The sequence below is a fragment of the Phalaenopsis equestris genome, unplaced genomic scaffold (genome assembly GCF_001263595.1).
Source record: "Phalaenopsis equestris unplaced genomic scaffold, ASM126359v1 Scaffold000421, whole genome shotgun sequence".
NCBI classification, from domain to species: Eukaryota; Viridiplantae; Streptophyta; class Magnoliopsida; order Asparagales; family Orchidaceae; genus Phalaenopsis; species Phalaenopsis equestris.
This window is the reverse complement of record NW_018164862.1, coordinates 19888-40484: the sequence shown is the minus strand read 5'-3', so window position 1 is coordinate 40484 and position 20597 is coordinate 19888. Positions and strand designations below refer to the sequence as shown.

The window sequence follows — 20597 nt, the reverse complement described above, 5'->3', positions numbered from 1 at the left end:
GCTTTCCCTAAACTTTCCTTCAACGGAGCAATCTCTCCCTCATCATCCCCAGTGACAATTATATCATTCACATAACAACAAGAATAGTAATGTGACATTAGCATTGATATGTTGATAGCTTGTGCCTATCATTACTTTCCTGAACTTGTCAAACCAAACTCGAGGAGACTATTTCAAACAGTACATTGACTTTCTCAATCTACATACATTGACCACTATTTGGTTCGTGTTGAAGTCTGGAGGTATCTCCATGTACACCTCCTCTAGCAGATCTCTAATGAAGAAATGTACTTTTCGTGTTGAAGTCTGGAGGTATCTCCATGTACACCTCTAGCAGATCTCTAATGAAGAAATGTACTTTGCACATCTAGTTAGTGTAACCTCCATCCACCATTTACAGCCAAAGAGAAAAGTTTCCTGACAGTGCTCATCTTTGTTACTGGTGCAAATGCCTCATCATAGTTGACGTCACATGTATGACTATACTCTTTCGTCACCCACTGTGCTTTGTAGAGCGAAGGAAAGGTTTACTTCACTGCGAAGACCCATTTACACCTGACTGTCTTTTCCCGGATGGTATCAACGCGAGCTTCCATGTATTGTTCTTATCGAGAGCACCAAGTTCCTCCAACATTGCAGTCTTCCACTTTGGATCCCCCCTGGCTAACTGCCAACTTTTCGGTATAGAGACAATATCCAAAAATGCAATGAATTTTTTGCGTAAAGGAATATGTTAGAGTATGAGACAAATTGGGCAATGTCACATGAGAAACCAAAATGATCAATAGAATAACAATCAAAAGGCCGACCCGCAATGCTGTGAAAGTCCACTGAAAATCATAGAAGTGAGAGGAGGAAAGAGAAGAATAATATCACCTGTGTACTCCAATTTTGAGATGGATGGTGTATGTGTCTCAAAAGTCAGGGTAGACAGAGACAAAAGTCTTGTTGGCACAAGTGATGCAGCAAACATTGTTCTCTCATTTTGTCTTTTCCTCCATGTATACACTCTCAACTACCCTTGAGCTTGAGTCCTACCACATTTAGGCTCATTTTTCTCATTTTTTGACCCGTATTCAATCGATCCTTCCCACACAACAGGACAAAACATTGTTCCTACCTATATCAATCTCTCACCATCACTGCTCTCCCCCTCTCACCTCATACCTAGAATATGAGAGTCATCAAAGGTCGAGGTGACTTCCAAGGTGTAGTATGATTCGAATTATCTAAAACTCACAAACAATCTCTTCATTATTGGGCTCTAACAAACATACACCGACTGAGTGGCAAAATAACCCACAAAAACACACTTCACATATCTCTGGGATCCAGCTTCCATATTGATGATCTATTATCCTTTACAAAACATACATAACCAAATACCTTCAATGAGATCCCGTCATTATCTTCTTTCAACAATTCACAAAAGATCGACGCTCCAACACTCTTGAGGGTATTCTGTTAATCAATTAAGTGGTTGTCAAAACAACTTGCCCCCACAAGTGTTTTGGGTCATTCAACAAGATTATCATGTTTTTGGCTACCTCCAGGAGGTGTTTATTCTTCCTCTTTGCTACTGCATCTTATGTCGGTGCGTATGAAAATTGGTTTAATGTTGTATCTCTTGGACTGACAAATATTCCCCAAGTCTTGTCGACATGCCCTATCCATTATCAAACCTCAATACCTTCACTATTACCCTGTATTGAGTTTAAATCGCTCTGTGAAAGTCTTTAAAGCAGTAAAACACATCATTTTTATTTCTCATCAGATATAATCAAGTAACACGAGAAAACAATCAATGAAAGTTACAAAATATCTGTAACCATTCATCAAAGTTATAAGATAAAGTCCCTATACATCTGAGTACACCAAATCAACCAAATCAAAAACATAAGAACTATTACCAACTAATATAAGAGCTCCTGGTGTGCTTACTAAAATTAGAATCATCACACACAAAATTATGTTTATTTTGTCTTTTCATACAAAGACGGATATAAATGACTCAATAAACTAAACAAAAAATGTCGCATACGCTTGTGATGTAGAAGCTACACATCCTCCACACTTCTCACAGATCCTCCTACTCCAGCACTCTCTACCATGAATGTCATCATCCCCTCTCTATCCAAGTATCAGAGTTCACTATGCCACGTGTTAGTCTCAAGTCTCCAGCCAATCCCCTTCTCTTGAAAGATCACATTAGAAATATAAAATAAGACAACACATTTTAGTTGTAATATAATGGCACTAATGGATAAAAAGTTCACTAGAAATGAAGGAACGTGCAAAACATTGGAGAATTGGTACACCTCACTATAACCTTACCAACCACAGACCCATCAGCGGTTTCAATGCTCTCTGGAACTGTTAGGTGAGTATATGAAGAGAACATACTAGCAGCACCTGTCACATATTAAGAAGCACCAGAATTTACTATCCATTTTGCTGATCTTGTGGTGGATATAAAGGTAAGAGCATGTGTATCACGAGAAACATTGGCTGAGTGACCATAAGTAGCAGTGTTCCCATTGGATGACGACAAGGTGTATGCATCCTCAATCACATCACATGCGCTCTCAGTTTCCTCTTCAACATTTATAAGAGCTTGTGATCCTCATCGGAAAGATCACCCTTGTTTCTCCCTCTTTCTTTGCTATCGCCATATTTCTCTGGTGGCTCCCTTTTCCACCCCTTTAGCCCCCACAATTACGACCACGACCTCTTGACTATCCACGTCCACCCGTCTCTCTCTCTCTCTTTAGGTGGCTTTAGACAAGCCTTACTCAGGTGTCCCACCTCTCTATAGTTGTAGCACATGTGGGTCTCCCCCTAGGCACCTGCCATACGTAAGCTTGAGACAACCAAAGTTGATGGTGCACTTAGAAGTCCACTCGGTTCAGAGTGTACCCTCATGCGACTCTTCTCCTGTATCATCGCGACGATGGCTTTAACCAATGAAGGAATCATTTGCCTAGACTAGGGTGATCGATCTTCTCTGATCAAAGGTCGGGTTCAGATGAACCAAAAACTAAATAGTCCACATTTGTACAAATATCTCCCCCTTTTTGCACCTCGGATGACCATAACTTGACATAGGTGAAAAGTGATCAAGAACTTGTCACAGTCACTCCAGCTCTATGAAGCACTCCTTAATCGATCTATCACCCTATGTCACTGTCTCTATGCCACGCTGAATCTGGAACACCCTCATGTGGTTCTTAGTCCCAACATAGCTCCTCTTCAATTTTGCCCAAATGTCATTCACCTTTCGAATGTCATCCACTGATATGGCAATCGATAGAACCATCAAGTTGAGTATGCAGGTGTAAACCAATGCATGTTTTTTCCTCCATTCCTCCTCAACACTCTTACTCTTTGGTTTGACCCCTGTCAGGTATCCTTTTAGTCTCTTCCTTACTAGAACAACCTTGATCCAACGCGACCAACTCAAATATGTGGTCGGTCCATCGAGCTTCAAATCCATGGGAGGGAGATCTAGTTTTGTCTGCGTTGGAGCATGTGCTAAGGTAGTGGCTCCCGTCGAGATGCTAGTTCCCTGTATGAGCCTAACCAAGTCCTTCAGAGCTTCAAGATCTATCTTCCCCAAAAATTTCAATACTTTATCTGTCGCACTATCTCTTTCTCTTGAAATCCTCAATCACAAGAATAAGGGCTGAGCACACAGAACACACGCGAATTTTTTTCCTGCTAGTTCGTGTGATCCGCTTTGCCTTAGCCCGCAAGGATCCGCGAGCCCTTTATCCCGCATGCAAAACCGTAGTCACTTCGACCCTTTGCCTCCTTGTCATTGAGTGGAACTCCAGAAATGAAACCCTACTTTAATGCCTTTCTAAATCTCAAGTTGCCGTTCCACGTCGTTTCCGAGGCTACAGTCCATTGAGAAGGCAACGATGTGACTGTTGCATATGAAAGACCACCAGAAACGAAGCCTTGCTCTGCTCCTTCCTCTGGCAGCAAAATGTAGAAGCCCTGCTCCTGGGAGACACTTTGATCCTTCGCCGCTTTGTGACCGAATCCTGCAAGATGCGATACCACCGAGACAGTCACGATCGAATCTTCTGGGAAGGCGACGACGAAGACGCGAGGTGCTAGGGTAGGCTCTGATACCATCAACAATTAATTGCTCTGAAAAACTTTCTCATTTCATTAATGGCTTGGGCTTATATAGAGCCTTACAACATTTAAAAATAAATTCCTAAACTTCTTCTATTTACAAATAGGACCCTACATTAGATACAAATTTCAACTGTCCATTAGAGTTTCAAACATTTTTAGATGTTCAATTTTATTTCTCAACTCATCAAATATGAACTAATTAAATTGTATCGTCAAACTTTTCATTTCATTGCATTTTGGACGTTTTAGAGTCAACCTTCTAAGTTTTAGCCCGCACTAACTAGTGAGATATAAAAAGTTCAAAATAAACTTTATAAAAAACTTCCCTCCACCAATTTCTATCTAAAGAAATGTCAGAGTTTTAGTTCAAATTCGCTGACTTACGAAACTAAATTGAACACTGCAAAAAATCTAGGGCTAAATTGAACATCTGAAAAATGTTTATAGTATCAAATAGACAAACTTAAGAAGTTCAAGAATCATTTGTCATTTACTCAATAAATTATAGATTGAACTATAAATATTAGTCCCTACAAAAACTGCATTGCAAACTCGCTTGTGTCATTATCATCTTCTTCCAGACTTGCATTACACTTCATTTGTGCCATAGCAACTCCCTCAAGACCTATAGAGCAATTGCTTACATCACAGTCATCTCCCTCAAGACATGTGTTGCAGTCTCAATTGTGCTACAATCATCTCCTTCCAAACTTGCACCATATCCTTATCTAAGCCAAAGCCCTCTGCTTCATGCCTGCATTGCAACTTTGCTTGCAACACAATTGTCCCCTTCTATACCAGCATCGTAATATATCCTTCAAGATGCATGCAACAACCTTGGTTTCAGTAGAGTCATGTCCTTAAACATATGTATCGCACCCCAATGTTTAAAAAAACATGCTTTAAAACGAAAAAAAAAAAAAAAAACACTATAAAGCCAAAATGGTTCCAAAATGTTCTATAGTGTAAACATCAAGGAGCTTTTAGTATGTATTAAGAGGCATACTTTTTTCTAATGTGAAGCGAACAATTCGTAATGTGCTTTGAAGAAAACCTTACACTATAGTTATTATTTTTAATGCCAAATGCCTAATTCAACATTTTATGTTACACAAATAGAAGGAAAATAAAATAGTAAAAAAGCAAATTAAAAAAAAAAAGGAAAACTAGTTGAATCTCATATAACCCGACAACCCTCTTCTATCGCTTCAAGAGAAATAAAAAAAAGTTTTTCTCCACCTCATCATAACTATATTTACTTTCTCATACCACCTATTTCTTTTTCTTTGTTTTAACTTTTGGATTATTTATCTTATTCTCTTCCCAGTTCATCAAAGCCCAACACCTAATTTTTATTAATCTAATCTATTTTAAAGGTAACTAAACCGATAATTTGATAGTTTAATTTTAATTGTTCATCATATATATATTTATTTAAATTTATTTTAAGTTTGCTCCATGATACTTGTTTATTGTAATGGTATGATATCACAAGTAATAGAAAATAGATAACTAATTCAAGGTCATATTTTGATGTGTGTTGCATTAATTAGAATATATGAAAATGATTAAAACTTGTAACGTATTAAGTACAAAAAATACATATTTTTAATATTTTAAAAATTTTATAATAAAGCACTTTAATATATTTAAAAGATATAAAATTAAATAAATGAAGTTTACACTTGTGCTTTGAAGCTTATGCTTAAGTTACGTAGGGGTCAAATGTCTCACTCTGCGGTTTCAATTTTTAAAACATTGTGTCATAACTTCTCTTATGCAGCATGTGTGCCTCGGTAGAATGGTGATTTAATCTTGCTTTCACCATGTGTCAAGATCTTCATCATAAATTTGCGTAGGTTTGGAAAATTAAGCCGAATATATTTATTGATATGAAATGTTGACTTAAATATAGCTTATTAGAATCTTAAACTTAGAAAAGAAGTAACACTCGTATCTCCTAAACTTAGAAAAGAATCCTAAACTTATGAAAGAAATAATACTTATATTTCCAAGATTACAAAAATCAAATAAAATAAACTAAAAACAGAAACTCCTATAACTAGCCGAAATTAAAAAGAAATAATGAAAATAGGAAATAACAAGAAATAAATAAAATTGTAATAAAAATTCTATCACTCTCCCTCAAATTGAAGCATGACAATCATGTTCAACTTGGACATGAAACCATAAAACATTGTGCAAAGAAGATTTTTTGCAAGAAGATCGGCCAGTTGACCTGCGGATGGGACAAATGGAGCACAAATCTCCCTAGAATCGAGTTTTTCCTTGATAAAGTGACATTAAATCTCCACATGTTTGGTATGATCATGTTATATTAGATCATGAGTAATACTAATTGTGGCTTTACTGTCACAAATAGCTACAAAGGAATGGTGACACGCATATGCAACTTGCGGAGCATTATGCGCAACCAGTGAGCTTCACACACACTGAAAGACAGAGTAAAACTCGGCTTCAACACTATTATGGCAACAACATATTGTTTTTTAACTTTTCCAAGTGACAACGTTCCCCCACACGAAGGAGTAATAGCCCAAGGTAGATCATAAATCATGGACAGATTGGTCCAATCAGCATTTATATAAAGTGCAACATAGCGAGAGGTGTGACGAGTGAACAACAAACCCAAGCCCGATGTGCCTTTTAGGTAGTGGAGAATCTGATAGACAACAGTGAGATGATGAAACTGAATTACGACATTAACGGCATGACAAATGTTTGGTCACGTGTGGGCAGTGTAAATGAGCTTATCCACAAGGTGTTGGTAGTGTGTTTTGTTCATCAGGAAAATATTGGGTACTTCAAACAATTTTTCATTGGGTTCCATAGGGATAACTACTGATTTGCAAAGAAGTAGATTAGTCTCGGTAAATAAATTCATCATATATTTATTCTGGGAAAGGCAAATGTCATGAGAGGACTGAACTACTTTCATGCCTAATAAATATTGAAGGGAAACCAAGTCTTTCATCTCAAAACACAAGGTAAGAATGGCCTTGAGAGACTCAAAGGCCGGCGGATCGTTACTGTGAGGACAATGTCATCGACATAGATGATGAGTAGCAATACTATCACCGAACGAATGACAAAAAATAGCATATGATAATATTTGGATTAGAGAGAAACCATGACTCACTAGAACTTGCATAAACTTGTCAAATCAGGCCCGTGGGGATTGTTTCAATCCACAGGACTTTCGCAATAGACACACTTGTCCACGGGAAGAAGTCGAGTCAAAAACTGGTGGAAGAGACATATAAACCTCCTCGGCAAAATCGTAATTAAGAAAAGTATTCATAACATCCAGTTGGAGTAAGGGTCAATTCAATTTGCGACTAGGGATAACAGAATCCGAACAGTATTTAGTAAAACAATCGGAGCAAATGTCTCTTCATAGTCACATGTCAACCCCATAGTTTGTGAATATCCATTGGCGACCAAACGCGTCCTATTGCATTCAAATGAGCCATCAGAGTTAAATTTGGAGTTGAAAATCCACCTAAAACCCATCGTTTTTTTTCCCGAGAGAGATCGATCACGTCCCAAGTATGGTTGCACCGAAGGGCATTCATCTTATCCATGACAACAGACTTCCAGGAAGGGTCAGCCAAAGCCGCTTAAATAGTGGATGAGAAACAATGATCCATAAAGGATGTGACAAATGCTTTGTAGAACGGACATAAGCTGTGGAATGAGAGGTATTTCGCCATGGGATAAAGGGGCAAAATGTGCATGATCATTTGCGTAACTCAATAGGGAGATTCAAATCTTCACTCGGATCAGAAGTGACCTATGTAAGTGGAGAGAGGGCATCGTCTCGGGGACGTCGACCTGAGCGAACTCCAAGACCTGCAGCAAGGCAAGGGCCTCGACGGTAGGGCCATTGGGACGAGTCTCAACAGAGGGTTTTGTACGACAAGTATAGACATGGAGAGGTGGTGGTGGTGGTGTCTGTTCGACCAGTGGCAAATTCAGCGGGGTTGAAGGTGCACCAGAAACAATGGTTGTAGGACTATGAAAAATGTCCATCGGAGTCGGAAAATAAAAAATGTCTAATAAACCAAGCGCCCCCACTCTTGAGGCGATGTGAAGGAAGAAGGGGATATTTTCAAAAAAAGAGACATTGTCACTAACATAAGTTTTATTGGTGGTACAATCAAAACACAAATAACTTCTTTGAGTTGCAGAATAGTCATTGAAGATACATTTAATTGAGCAGGGATCAAGTTTATTATGTGTTGGGGCTGTGTTTCGAACAAAGGTCGTGCACCCAAAAGATTTTTGGATCTAACGAGAACAAGAACCAGTTGGTAAGAAAACATGACATCAAGACGGCTAATGAGGTCCAAAAGTTGTGGATTTTTGTGAGAACTTTATTGAAGAGGTTGGCGGCGATAACGACGGGTCATTCCAAAAATGCTTAAGAACATTAGTTTGACACATAATGGAATGAACAACTTCGAGAAGGTGTCTATTTTTCCACTCAATTATCCCGTTTTGTTGAGGGGTATTTATACAGAAACTATGATGGAGGATGTTCTTACTAACCAAGAATTCTCCCAATATGGAGTTAAAATACTCACAGTTATAGCCCGTCCGAAGGACTTGAATGGTGCTTTTGAAATGGGTTAGAAAAAAAGAGTGCAAATTTTAAATGTGACAACAGCTTTAGATTCATCTTTTAATATATAGACATGAGTAATCCGAGTGTAATCGTGAATTAGAGTAAGAAATAACTGTTTATTTTTATTAATCTAATCTATTTTAAAGGTAACCAAATCGATAATTTGATGATTTAATTTTAACTTGTCATCATAAATATTTATTTAAAACTTAAGTTTATTTTAAGTTTGCTCCATAATACTTGTTTATTGTAATGATATTATATCACAATTGATAGAAAATATACAACTAATTCATGATCACATTTTGATATGTGTTGCATTAGTTTAAATAAATGAAAATGATTAAAATTTGTATCTTATTATGAAAAATTCATATTTTTAATATTTTATAAATTCTATAATAATGCAATTAAATATATTAAAAATATATAAAATTAAATAAATGAATTTTACACTTGTGCTTTGAAGCTTATACTTAAGTCTGCGTAGGGGTCAAATGTTTTAGTTCACCGTATTAATTTTTAAAATATTGTCATAACGTCTCTTATGTTGCATATATCTCTTTCAAGAATAGTGATATAATTTTGCTTTCACTACAATCATCAAGACCTACAACATAAATTTGCTCATTGCCATAACATCTCTTATTTCTCATATATCTCTTTCAAGAATAGTGATATAATATTGCTTTCACTACAATCGTCAAAAACTACAACATAAATTTGCATACACTATAAAGATCTCCTTGCATACCCATTGTGCAACCTCATCTACACCGCAATCATCTCTTTCAAGACCAATGTTGTGCTTGCCTCCCTTAACATCTACATCGTGATCTCTTATGCACTGCAATCGTCTCAATTAGATCACAACACATCATTGTGTGCGTCGTAAATATCTTCCTCCATATCTGTGATGCCAATTCACATGTGTCAAAGCTAACTCCTTCAATAGTTGTGTTACAATTTTGTTTGGTTCACAACTATCTTCAATAAGATTAACACCACATCCATCTTCACTTGTGATTATAAGATCACATTCCGTGATGATGTAGCCCTTGTCATTGCATAGATCTATAATATTCACAACCAATACGTGTGAGGGCCTACCTTAGCACCAATAAGCTTTGCCTTCCTAATTGCCTAAAGGTGGTGCATGTACTAAAATCCATTGAATTGCTTGTAGGTGGGTCACCCTTGTAGCAATTTTCTAAAAATAGTGAAGGGTTGGATTGAGTTAGGCCATCTAATTTCTACCTTTCAAAAACTTCCACATAAAAAAATCTTGCATTTTTTCTCCTCTATCTAACCATTTGTGTACATGATTTTGAAAAAGGTTGCGATAACGTTTCAAGAGAAGTCTTTTGAAGAGTTGTACAGAAGAAAAATGTCAACATGACTTATATTCAAGCAACTAAAGATATGTATACTAGAGTTGTAAATTGTGTTTGAACAGAAGGAGGATTGACCAAGTATTTTTTATTTCAGTTGGATTACATCAGGGGTCGGGTCAGGGATCGGCTTTAAGCCCATATCTTTTTACTTTAGTTATGGATACTCTTATTGGACATTTACAAAAGGATGTACCTTGGTGTATGATTTTCGCTGATGATATCCTTTTTGTGGATAAGACTATAGAAAGAGTTCATGAAAACTTGAATTATAAACTTGAATTATGGAGGTTGAATTATGGAGGTTTACATTGAAGTTTAAAGGCCTTCATTTGAGTAGAACTAAAATTGAATACATAAAATGTAATTTTAGTAGTAGTAGCTTTAGTGATAGAGTTGCAAAAATAGATGATCAAATCATTAAAATGTGTGAACATTTTAGATATCTAGGGTCTATTATTCAAAGTGATGGTGATATAGATGAGGATGTTACTAGTAGAATTCAAGTTGGTTAGCTAGAGTGGATGAATACATCAAAATTATCGTGTGATAAAAAAGTACCACTTATACATAAAGGAAGTATTAAGAGATGGTGGTGAGACATGCAATGTTTGATTGCACAGAATGTTAGTCTTTAAAAGAGAAGCATAAACTAAGCTAAGTGTTGTTGAGGTGAGAATGTTTAGATGGATGAGTGGCTTGACACTTAGAGACAAAATGCCATATGAATCAATCCGTGAAAAGGTTTATGTGACTCCAGTTGCAAAGAAGATTAGAGATAATCGTCTTGGATGGTATGATCACATTAGACGCGGCCATATGATGATCCGATTAGGAAAGTAGATATTTTAGATTCAACTTAATTTAAGAAAGGCATAAGTAGACTTAAAAAGACTTGGGCATATTGTATAAAAAAATATCTTAATCTATTAGAATTAAATGAAAATATGACTCTCAATAGAACACAGTACATAAAAGAATTCATGTAGCTTACCCGACTTGGTGGGATAAAGGCTTATCGATGATGATGTTGGTTTTTTTTTTGTTGTACATGATGTTGAAAAAAGCTAAGACAATCAAGATAGATCCTCATTCAACTCGCTAGATTTCCCACACACAATAGTGAGTCATTTTAGCTCATAAAGTTATAAACTTCAATAGTATGGAACAATTTAGCAAGAATAATTATGACATTTTATTTGTACTTAAAAAAAAGAAAGTAATATAATAAATTTATAAAAATTTTCTCATGTCAGGCATCACAACACAAACAAAATTTAACTGATTAGAAAACAAAGAAAAAAGAAACCATACCCTCAACCCCGGAGTGAAATATACCAAGGCCTGCCCAGTGAACGTATCCATTCAAGGGTGTCAGATCATATACGTTCAGATAAACAGGTGTATTCCCTGATTTTTGACCATCTGAACGAACTTTCATGTTCAAGAACATGCAAAATCCAGTAGTTGATTTTCTACCTGCTTGATGTGGCATAAGGGACTTCCAACTCTTTTTCAAACCTGATTTCATGTTCCTTCAACATAAGTAAAAATTTGAAAACCAGTGCAATTATGCAAAATCAGAAGTATTTTTCCAAATATCCTCTATGGAAAAGAAATTAAAAAGCAGGACTTGAGGATTTGTAAAATGTTCATTTTTCGGGCAAATAATGGAATTAAAAACCTATATCACCCTACATAGTGTAGAAATTTAATAATGTGTAGAGAATAATAAATCTTCCTTGTGTAATCACAAAATTGACAAAGAATAAAATGTATTAGCACCTATTCTAATTATGTTCCTAGCATAGATTAAGAAGAAATAACGAATGTGATTTAACATTTATTGGTAAAGAATATGAAGCTATATTAACACCTATTGTTATTGTCTTCCTAGTATAGAGTGAGGAATAAGGAAAGTGTATTAGCAACTAATGTAATTGTCTTCCTACTATAGAGAGTAATAAGAAAATATACAAATGTGCTAAAAATTTTCTCTAATATGCCTTCTCAAAATGAAGTAAGTGGAGAGAGGACAATGATATTGACTCTAAAGTTTTTCAAGAAATTGTTAAGAGAGAGGTTTAGTTCGGCAAGATGCATCCGCAAGTTCAGCAGATTGAAAGGCAATCACTCATTATTTGGCTTTCAAAAAAGACTAAACCACCAAGTATGGTTTCGTAGAGCTCCAAGAGATTGCATTGAGATTATAATGCAAAATGATTCCAGCAAAACTTAAAATTAAATTAAAATCATTTCAATCATTTCGTTATGGTGCAAAAAATGGTTATAAAAACTTATGATTTCCTTAAAATAACCTTTTTAAAATTTTTGAATGTTACCGTTTGATAGGAGAGCGCCTTATCTCTGAAACCATGAGTAATACACGCATGTATAATATAATCACAAGATTGGCAAGGAACAAGAAGGTGAATTAATCCATATTGTCACAGAATAGAAAGATGTATTAACACCAACTCTAATTGCCTTCCAGGGTGAGAAACAAAGAAGATGTATTAACACATACTCTAATTGCCTTCCTACCATAGAGAAATTAGTAAAAAAGATACAGGCGTCGTAAGAGCTTCCCCAGATACTGAGGAGTTGTTTGGCTAGAAGTAAGATTTAACTCAAGTGAGAATTAGTAAATCTAGTAAGTCCGTATTTGGCATGAAGATTTGCAGAAAAACTTGGAGATAAATGACATAATTACCAATTCGCCGGCGTTCCAAGAATCAAAAGTCTGGCTATAAAAATAAACTACAGTTTCAAGAAAGTTCGAAGCAGACCATGGTTTTAAACCAAGAAGTCAACTAAAATAAAAAAGAAAACCTAAAAAACAACGAAGCAAAACGTAACCAAAGCGGATCGGCTCGCTAACATTCCAACAGATCTAGAGGAGTCAAAGAGACATAGAAAACCAAGAAAATGAGAAAGCAATAAGCCATTAAAGAGAGCGCTGACGCAAGGGAACCGGGAACAGAACTCACCCATTCGGAAAAGAACGACTTCACCTAGCCCGAATGCAGCCTCTCCACACTCCGCCGCCCGCCATTGCGGCGGCTAAAACCCTATTTATTGAAGAGCATCGAGGCGACAACCGGCAAAACGGTTAAACCGCAACCCCACAACTCTACAAGAGAACGCAACTTGTACAAGAGAGGGACATAAAATGCTGAGAGAAATTTGGAGAATGACATATGCAGGTCGTAAATGAACTTAGTTATTAAATAAATAATTTTAATATTAAATAATAATAACTATTTTAAATATTAAATGCAAATAATTATTCGTAATCTGTTTATGTTTTAATTAGGGGTGTAAACGAGCCGAGTGTTCGGCTCCTTTATATTTCAAGCTCAAAAAGTTTATTTGTGTTCAGCTCGTTTGCTTAACGAGTCAGCTTAGCGAGTCAAATACGAGCTGTTCACGAACAAAGAGTCGTTTTGACAACCCTAATCATGTAACCATAAGATGATAAGTATTATGACAATATTTAAAATATCATTTGAATCTACTTTAATAACTTTTATTCTATTTTCTTAATTAATACTTTTAATTTATTATAAATCTTTGTAGCTTTATAGTATACTACTCGTCAAAGATATATATAAAATTGATTAGTAGTATTTCGAGCCAAAAAGATCCGAACATGAATGAACAAATATTTGTTCGTGTTGTTCGTATTCAGCTCATTAACTTGGCAAACGAGCCGAACACGAGCTGTTTGCGAACATAGAGCCATTTTGACAGCCCTAGTTTTAATTGACTCAAGATGAGGCCAAATTAATAATTTTTTTTTTTTGTTTCCATTTTGAGATAAAGATAATGAATTTGAAAATATTATTGTCTCTCTTGAATAAAAATATATGATTAGATTATAACTTGAAATAGGGACTTTTACATTAAGTCATACGATTCTTATATTTTTTTCAATTCTATCATCTAAATTTGCATATTTATATTCATATCATTGAAATATTTAATATGGCATCAAAGATAAAATTGTTATTTATTTTTTAAAAATAAAATATATGCTTTTCATGTATAAATTTATACCCCCAAATTGTTATAAATATAAAAATATAAAAATATAAATCTTAGATAAATAAATACTTAAGAATAGAGGGATTTTATATTTCTCTGTTATTTCTGCTTCGTTTTTATTGGTTTATTTTACTGTTTAGCTGTTCAATTTCTTCATGTTTTATTCTGAGTTGCATTTTGATAGCTTTTTTCATCCTGTTTTGTGTTTTTCACCCCGTTTTGTCTTCGAATTTGGACTGTGAGGTTGGTTTTCATGTTTTATCTTGCTTGGTCTGCTCTTTTTGGATGTCTGGGATCTCATTTATGAGTATTGGAGTTGACAACTTTACCATGAGATGTATGGAGCTGTTGCCTTTCAATTTCGGACATATGGGAACTGTTTGGAGCGGCAGGGATGGTTTATGCAGAAGTTTTGTGGATTTCCTCACTGCTTGCAAATATTGGCTTTTATTGTTGTGTTTTTCACTGGATATACAAGTCGTCAGTTTGACCCTGCTCCTCGACACCACAGTTACTATGGGTTTTTATGCATACTATTATTTTGGGACTTTATGTACGTGTAATTTTTTGTGTATACTTTTTCTTTTAGTATACGTTTTAAATGATTACATGTACCTTAGGTTTGTTTCTTTACGTTTTGTTGTACTGCGGATAGTGGAACCCCTAGGGGTTTGTTGTATTTTTTTTGTTTTTAGATGGAGATTCACTTTTCCTCCCCAACTATGTAATTTCCTTTTAATTAACGCGTAAAGAGCCACGAGCTGCTCTTTAAAAATTATATATATATAATTTTTTATAAAATATTGATTTATATGTCATGTTTTATAAGCCTATTTATTTTATATAAATTTTTAAACGTAATAATTATTTCATAAATTATTGAGATGAAAAAATTAAAAAATACGATATTATCATCAATTATACAATGAAATGTGTGCTGAAAAAATAATGATATACCGAGTTCAACAGATAAAATTGCTCAAATTTTAAATGGACCGCTACTTTATAAATAAATTGTATGAGTCTATTTACCGTAAGAAAATCAGCACATGTGCTTTTTAAAATGGCTTATAATTGTTGGTTTTTACCCTAAAAACAAATTTAAAACCTAATGTTTATATTCTTACATTTCTAAAACATAATTTGAAAAATTCTGTTGACCAATATTCCTATCCTAAATTTAATAAATAAAAACCCCCGATTTATTTTATGGTAATCGTGCTCCATTTGTCTGCCTAAGATTGATCCATGTTGTCATTCTTTCGTTTATTAAGAGCCTATTTGGGACGGCTTTATGTCTGTTTTGCGCTTTAAATCGTTGCCACAATTATGTTTGGGGAACTATTTTCTGATTGCTTCATAGAAATTTATGTAATGAAAAACTAGTTTTTTCGACCCGACCTATGAAGGCAATATGGCTTTAAGAAAGTTGTTAACTGATTTTTTTGTAAAAAATCAATATTTATAATTCTTATTGCAATTTTCTAATGAGTTCTTTTCTCGATTGCAACCGGTCGTCGCAACCGCACTAAGAACAATCATAACAATGAAATATAATATCCAAAAAAGAATGTTTAGGGTAGAAAGGCTAATTGAAATTTCTAATCATTGGTCAATATTATGGATTGGATTCAAAGTTAGGTGACTAAGTCATGATGATTAACTCATTGACATCATCCCAAGAGTAGCAATAAGTGGAGATTTGAAACAAATGCACAATGATGCATTTTAAGTGATTTCTCATAGTCAAATCACCAAAAAAAAATATTTCATTACATATAAAAGTATGTGCACAAAAATAATTAGAGCACAAACAGAGTTACATAATCCTAATGATAGTGATTTTTGTGCTTACAAAATAGTTATAATAATAATTAGTAGCACAAAGAACAACTTATATATGTAATGGGTAAATCTCTTTAAACGAACAATTGCATTCTTCAAATCATTTTTCTTACATGTTGTCTGATGCGATTTTACCTATAATAGTATTACTCATACTAGAGAAAACAACGAACATTCTTATTAAGTTGTATGCTCTCATAAGCAAATTCTTTTTGATTTGATTACAAAGTTGGAGTTTGATGATTCCCTTTGTAGATTTTTATTTTAATTTTCAAGGAATATGTCAATTTAGAGAGCGAGTATTGTTTACTTCAATAATTCAAAATCTTTCATCAACAATGAAAATATTTCCATACTTAACTTCAAAGTTGTCATTTCAACTGGAGTCATAGATTTGGCTTTGATACGCCACCAACAAATCTTCATTATCCGACACGTATCGTGAGATAATATTTTAAGTAAGGGATGTTTAAGACTTGATAAAAACTTAAACAAAGCTCTGATTTCCGTAAACATATCGTCAAATTGATCGGCTCGATGAGACGGATCTAATGATATCAAAGTCATTCCAATCATAGTTCAATCAAGCCCAAATCAAGTCATTAAATAATCCTTGGAAGTTTTTCAGTCACGTTTGGAAAGTCAAACGGTTTCCGAATATGGTAAGTTTATAGTTGAATCGAGCATCTCGACAAGACGAATCCAACGAGCCTAAGATTGCGCAATTCTGACATTGTTAAGGCACTCAAATGTCCATTAAACGTATTTTGATTGGTTGAAGCTTTCTGGACAGTCTGATCAAAATGATTCATATTTATGCACTAATGACATCCAGAACACTATAAATAGAGCCACACCCCTCACATGAGAGGAGAAAGTTGAAGCTTCAGAGAGAATTGGAAGCTCTGAGAAGGAGTTCCCCCCCGCCCACCTCGGGCCGTCGTCGACTCCCGTCGATTATTGTCATCCACTGTCGACCATCATCGTCGATCACCACTAATCCTCGTCGATCACCACCAACCAGACACCGTCAGTCATCATCGTGGGAAATGAGCTCATCACTATGGTTCATGTGTCAACAACGACCTACATGGTTCATGGCTCGTGCAGCTCCTGACTCTAGCCCCAACGCCCTATGGACGTCATTCACACTCGCCTCTACGACCTACCTGGTTCATGGCTCGTCCAGCTCCCGACTCTGGCCCCCGCAACCTACAGATGTCGTTCATACTCGCCCAAACGACCTACGTGGTTATCAGCTTATGCAGCTCCCAACTCCGACCCTCGCGACCTACGGATATCATTCATATTTGCCCCTACGACCTACGTGGCTCATAGCTCGTGTGGCTTCAGACTCTGGCCCCGAAAGCCTACGGACGTCATTCATACTCGCCACTAGGTCTATGTGCAAACATTTTTGGAAGATTTATTTTGATGTACGATTTTTGAATTCTTCCTAGTACGATCCCAAGATCATTTGCATACTCACTACTAATTCTAGTATTGATAACCAAATCATTGATATAATACTAATTGTTTTTATATGAGGTTGTCAAAGATTTGCATCAGTCTTTGATAGGTGACTCAACATTTTTCAAACATGAAGACATCGCCTTGTAGCAATAGGAACATTAATTTAGGAAAAGAATGGACATGTATACTCATCATTAATAGTGAATTATTTCAATTGGGCTAAGCCCCGTAGTTTTTCCCCCTTTCAATGGTTTTTTACGTAAAAAATCAATTTGTTTCCTCCTGCATACTTCCCTTATGTTATATGTGTGTGTCGAATTCTTGTGTCACGCTAAGACGATAATGGATTGCTCAGCTACAGTGAATTTTCTGGCACACATTAGCTTGACACTGTCTGTGGGAAGCGAAGTCATGTTCATCATTGTCTTTGACTCTAAAGACTTTGAGCATCTACTTCATTTCCCAATGAAGTACTTCATCCAACTGACGAAGGAACATCTTTCACATCATGAAGATCATATTCGATGCATTTTTCAATTTAGGGGGCAACCTTCATTGCAGTCTCGAAAGGTCGTTCATGTCAGCATCTTTGACACGATTGTGGTAGGGTTGTCTTCCCACATCTTATTCAGATACAAAGTATTTCACAATTTCTTTCAGGTTGGGGGGCAACCTTCACTGTAGTCTCAAAATGTCATTCTTATTAACATCTCATGCACGAATGTGGCGGGAAATCATCCAATATTTCATTCAAATTTTAAGTCTACGAGAATCACTTCTGTATTGGAGGGCAATCTTGACCGCAAATAACACTTCCTCAACGCCCCCTCATCGTACTTGAGTTCTTCTTTAACTAGATCAAAAAGTTGATCTCTTTAAGGCCCGCTGCATAGGTTATTTTACAAGCTCAAATGGAAAACACCCACACTAAGGGCCAAAAAGATTCAAAAGCAACAACTAATAAGTTGTCAAATATTTTTCTTGAGTATGACTGTAACCATATTTCCAAGAAAACATACGATTAATTGTGATCTACGCCTTAGTCTCGAGTAACGCAGAACATCTCCAACAACTCATTCTAGGCTTAAACAATCCCAGGGGGATTTGATTCGACCTCTTCCATTATAGGCTACAGTCGTCAAACAAAAGCTTCGACATACAACCTTGGATAGGTCAAAAATCCTTGGTGGATTTCCTTCGATCTCTTCTGTAACATATTATGGTCGTCAAGTAAAGGCTTTGACCAACAACCCAGGATAGGTCAACCATCCTCAATAGATTTCATATGACTTTGATATTGGTTAATGATACACCTAAAATATATAGTATTTTTATACACATTTTTTACCTATTTTTTAGATATTGTGCTTTAATGAAAGTTATTTGTGTGTTTTTCTTTCAAGTACAATCAAATGAATGAAAAATGCTAGAATGTGTGAAAAAATGGTCAAATTTGGAACAAAAATGAACAAAGGTGCAAAAATGAACTGGGGCACCTAAGAGCCAGGTACCCCCCTTTTAAGCGTCTGAAGTAGATATCTGGTGATTCATTAAATTTAGACTATTTTTTAAAGAGGTGTTTGAAGCAACCCTTAGTAAAAACGTGTGAAATATCTCATGGACACAAAAATTCATTCAATTGGTTTTGAGGAGGCAACTTCTAGAAGATTCATTGAATGAGGACACATTTTGAAGGGACACCGAGGCACCTTTTGGATTTTTATTAAAGAATACTTGGATCATCAAGAGAAGATGCCAACCACTCATTAAATTTTACAACCAACATCCATCCAAGTAACCATCGCCGTCGTCGCCCACTTTCTTTTTATTTTGAGTGTTAGTTTGCTTTGTGAGCGAAGGAATAGAATTTAAAGGAACTTCAAGACATATGGCAGATAGAATTTGATACAAGTGTTTATCTTTGTGACTACACTAGGTTTTAATCTAGATTTCTAGTTTGTGTGCATGATTTATACTTTTAAACTCATGTGTGGTTGTGTTTTCTCCATGGATTATAAGTGATTTTCTTTATCTTTTTCCTTAAAATGATAAGTGATTAAGTGTTTAAAGGAAGTTGTGTGAAGTATTAGACTACAATGTTGGAAGAAGTTATGATGATTTAAAATCTTGCACTTCATTTACTACATGATTTTGTCGATTAAGATGTTAATACCTTCTGTGAGAACATGCAAGACCCGAGATGATATTGTCTTAGTCAACAAATGGTTAGAATCACATATTGATTTCATGAATGAGAATGTAGTTCATGAGGTTGAGTGCAAATAAATAGGAAAATAAACTTTTTAAGAGTGTAGAATTAGAGGACTTTAAAGTTACTGGCTAAAGCCCCCAATTTGATTTATAGTTTTAGGTTTTGATACGAGATGTTAGCCTTCAGATGGAGGGAGAAGATGGAACTCTAGAGTGAGAGCTAGTATCTTCTCTACCTAACCGGTCTTCAATACAATTCAAACTATAGATTAGTCAATATTCTTTATAGTATCTCTAGTAAGGGTAAAGAATATTATCACAACACATTTAACATAATTCCACAATATATTTTTTTTATTTATTATTGATTCATGATAAGGAAAAAAATATTTTACTTATATAGTCTTCATCTTGCAAATATTTAGTTAAGTTAATTAGCTGCTTACTTTATTTTATAAAACAAAAATTACAAAAAGAATCAAATTTTCATTTCTATTATTGTATCTTAAGTTTAAGTAAAAATATTTTGCTAAGTAGATTTTTGTCATCTAATTTTTTTAGTTTTCTTAAGTGCATATTGTTAATCTTCCCTGAGGGTTAGATATTCAGAGCTTAATCAAAAAGTTCTGTATTACTTGATAACGATACGTATACTTGCGTAGTATCTCATATTTAAATATTATAATTGTATTATTATTTGTTTCATAGTGAAAAACTTAGTTTTTGCTTTGGATCAAGTTTTTGACTTTGATGCAAATTAAGAATAACTATTAAAAAAATTAAACATATAATCACATTCATCGCAATTTTACATCTATATAAAAAGTCGGGATCAG

The 20597-nt window shown here is 35.2% G+C and overlaps 1 protein-coding gene across 2 annotated transcripts in view; it reads right to left on the bottom strand.

The window, feature by feature from the left end:
• The window catches only part of LOC110027233 (deSI-like protein At4g17486), a 21450-nt gene extending 8083 nt beyond the window's left edge, over positions 1-13367 (bottom strand). The window contains exons 1-2 of one of the 2 annotated variants that reach the window (XM_020728572.1): positions 13176-13367; positions 11500-11720 (exon numbers count right to left, since the gene is read on the bottom strand). In XM_020728572.1, the coding sequence (XP_020584231.1) occupies positions 11500-11716 (217 nt within the window). In that variant the 5' untranslated portion in view covers positions 11717-11720; positions 13176-13367. The remainder of the gene's footprint in view (positions 1-11499; positions 11721-13175) is intronic. The other variant, XM_020728573.1, reaches the window with a different exon arrangement.
• Positions 13368-20597: the final 7230 nt, after the last annotated feature.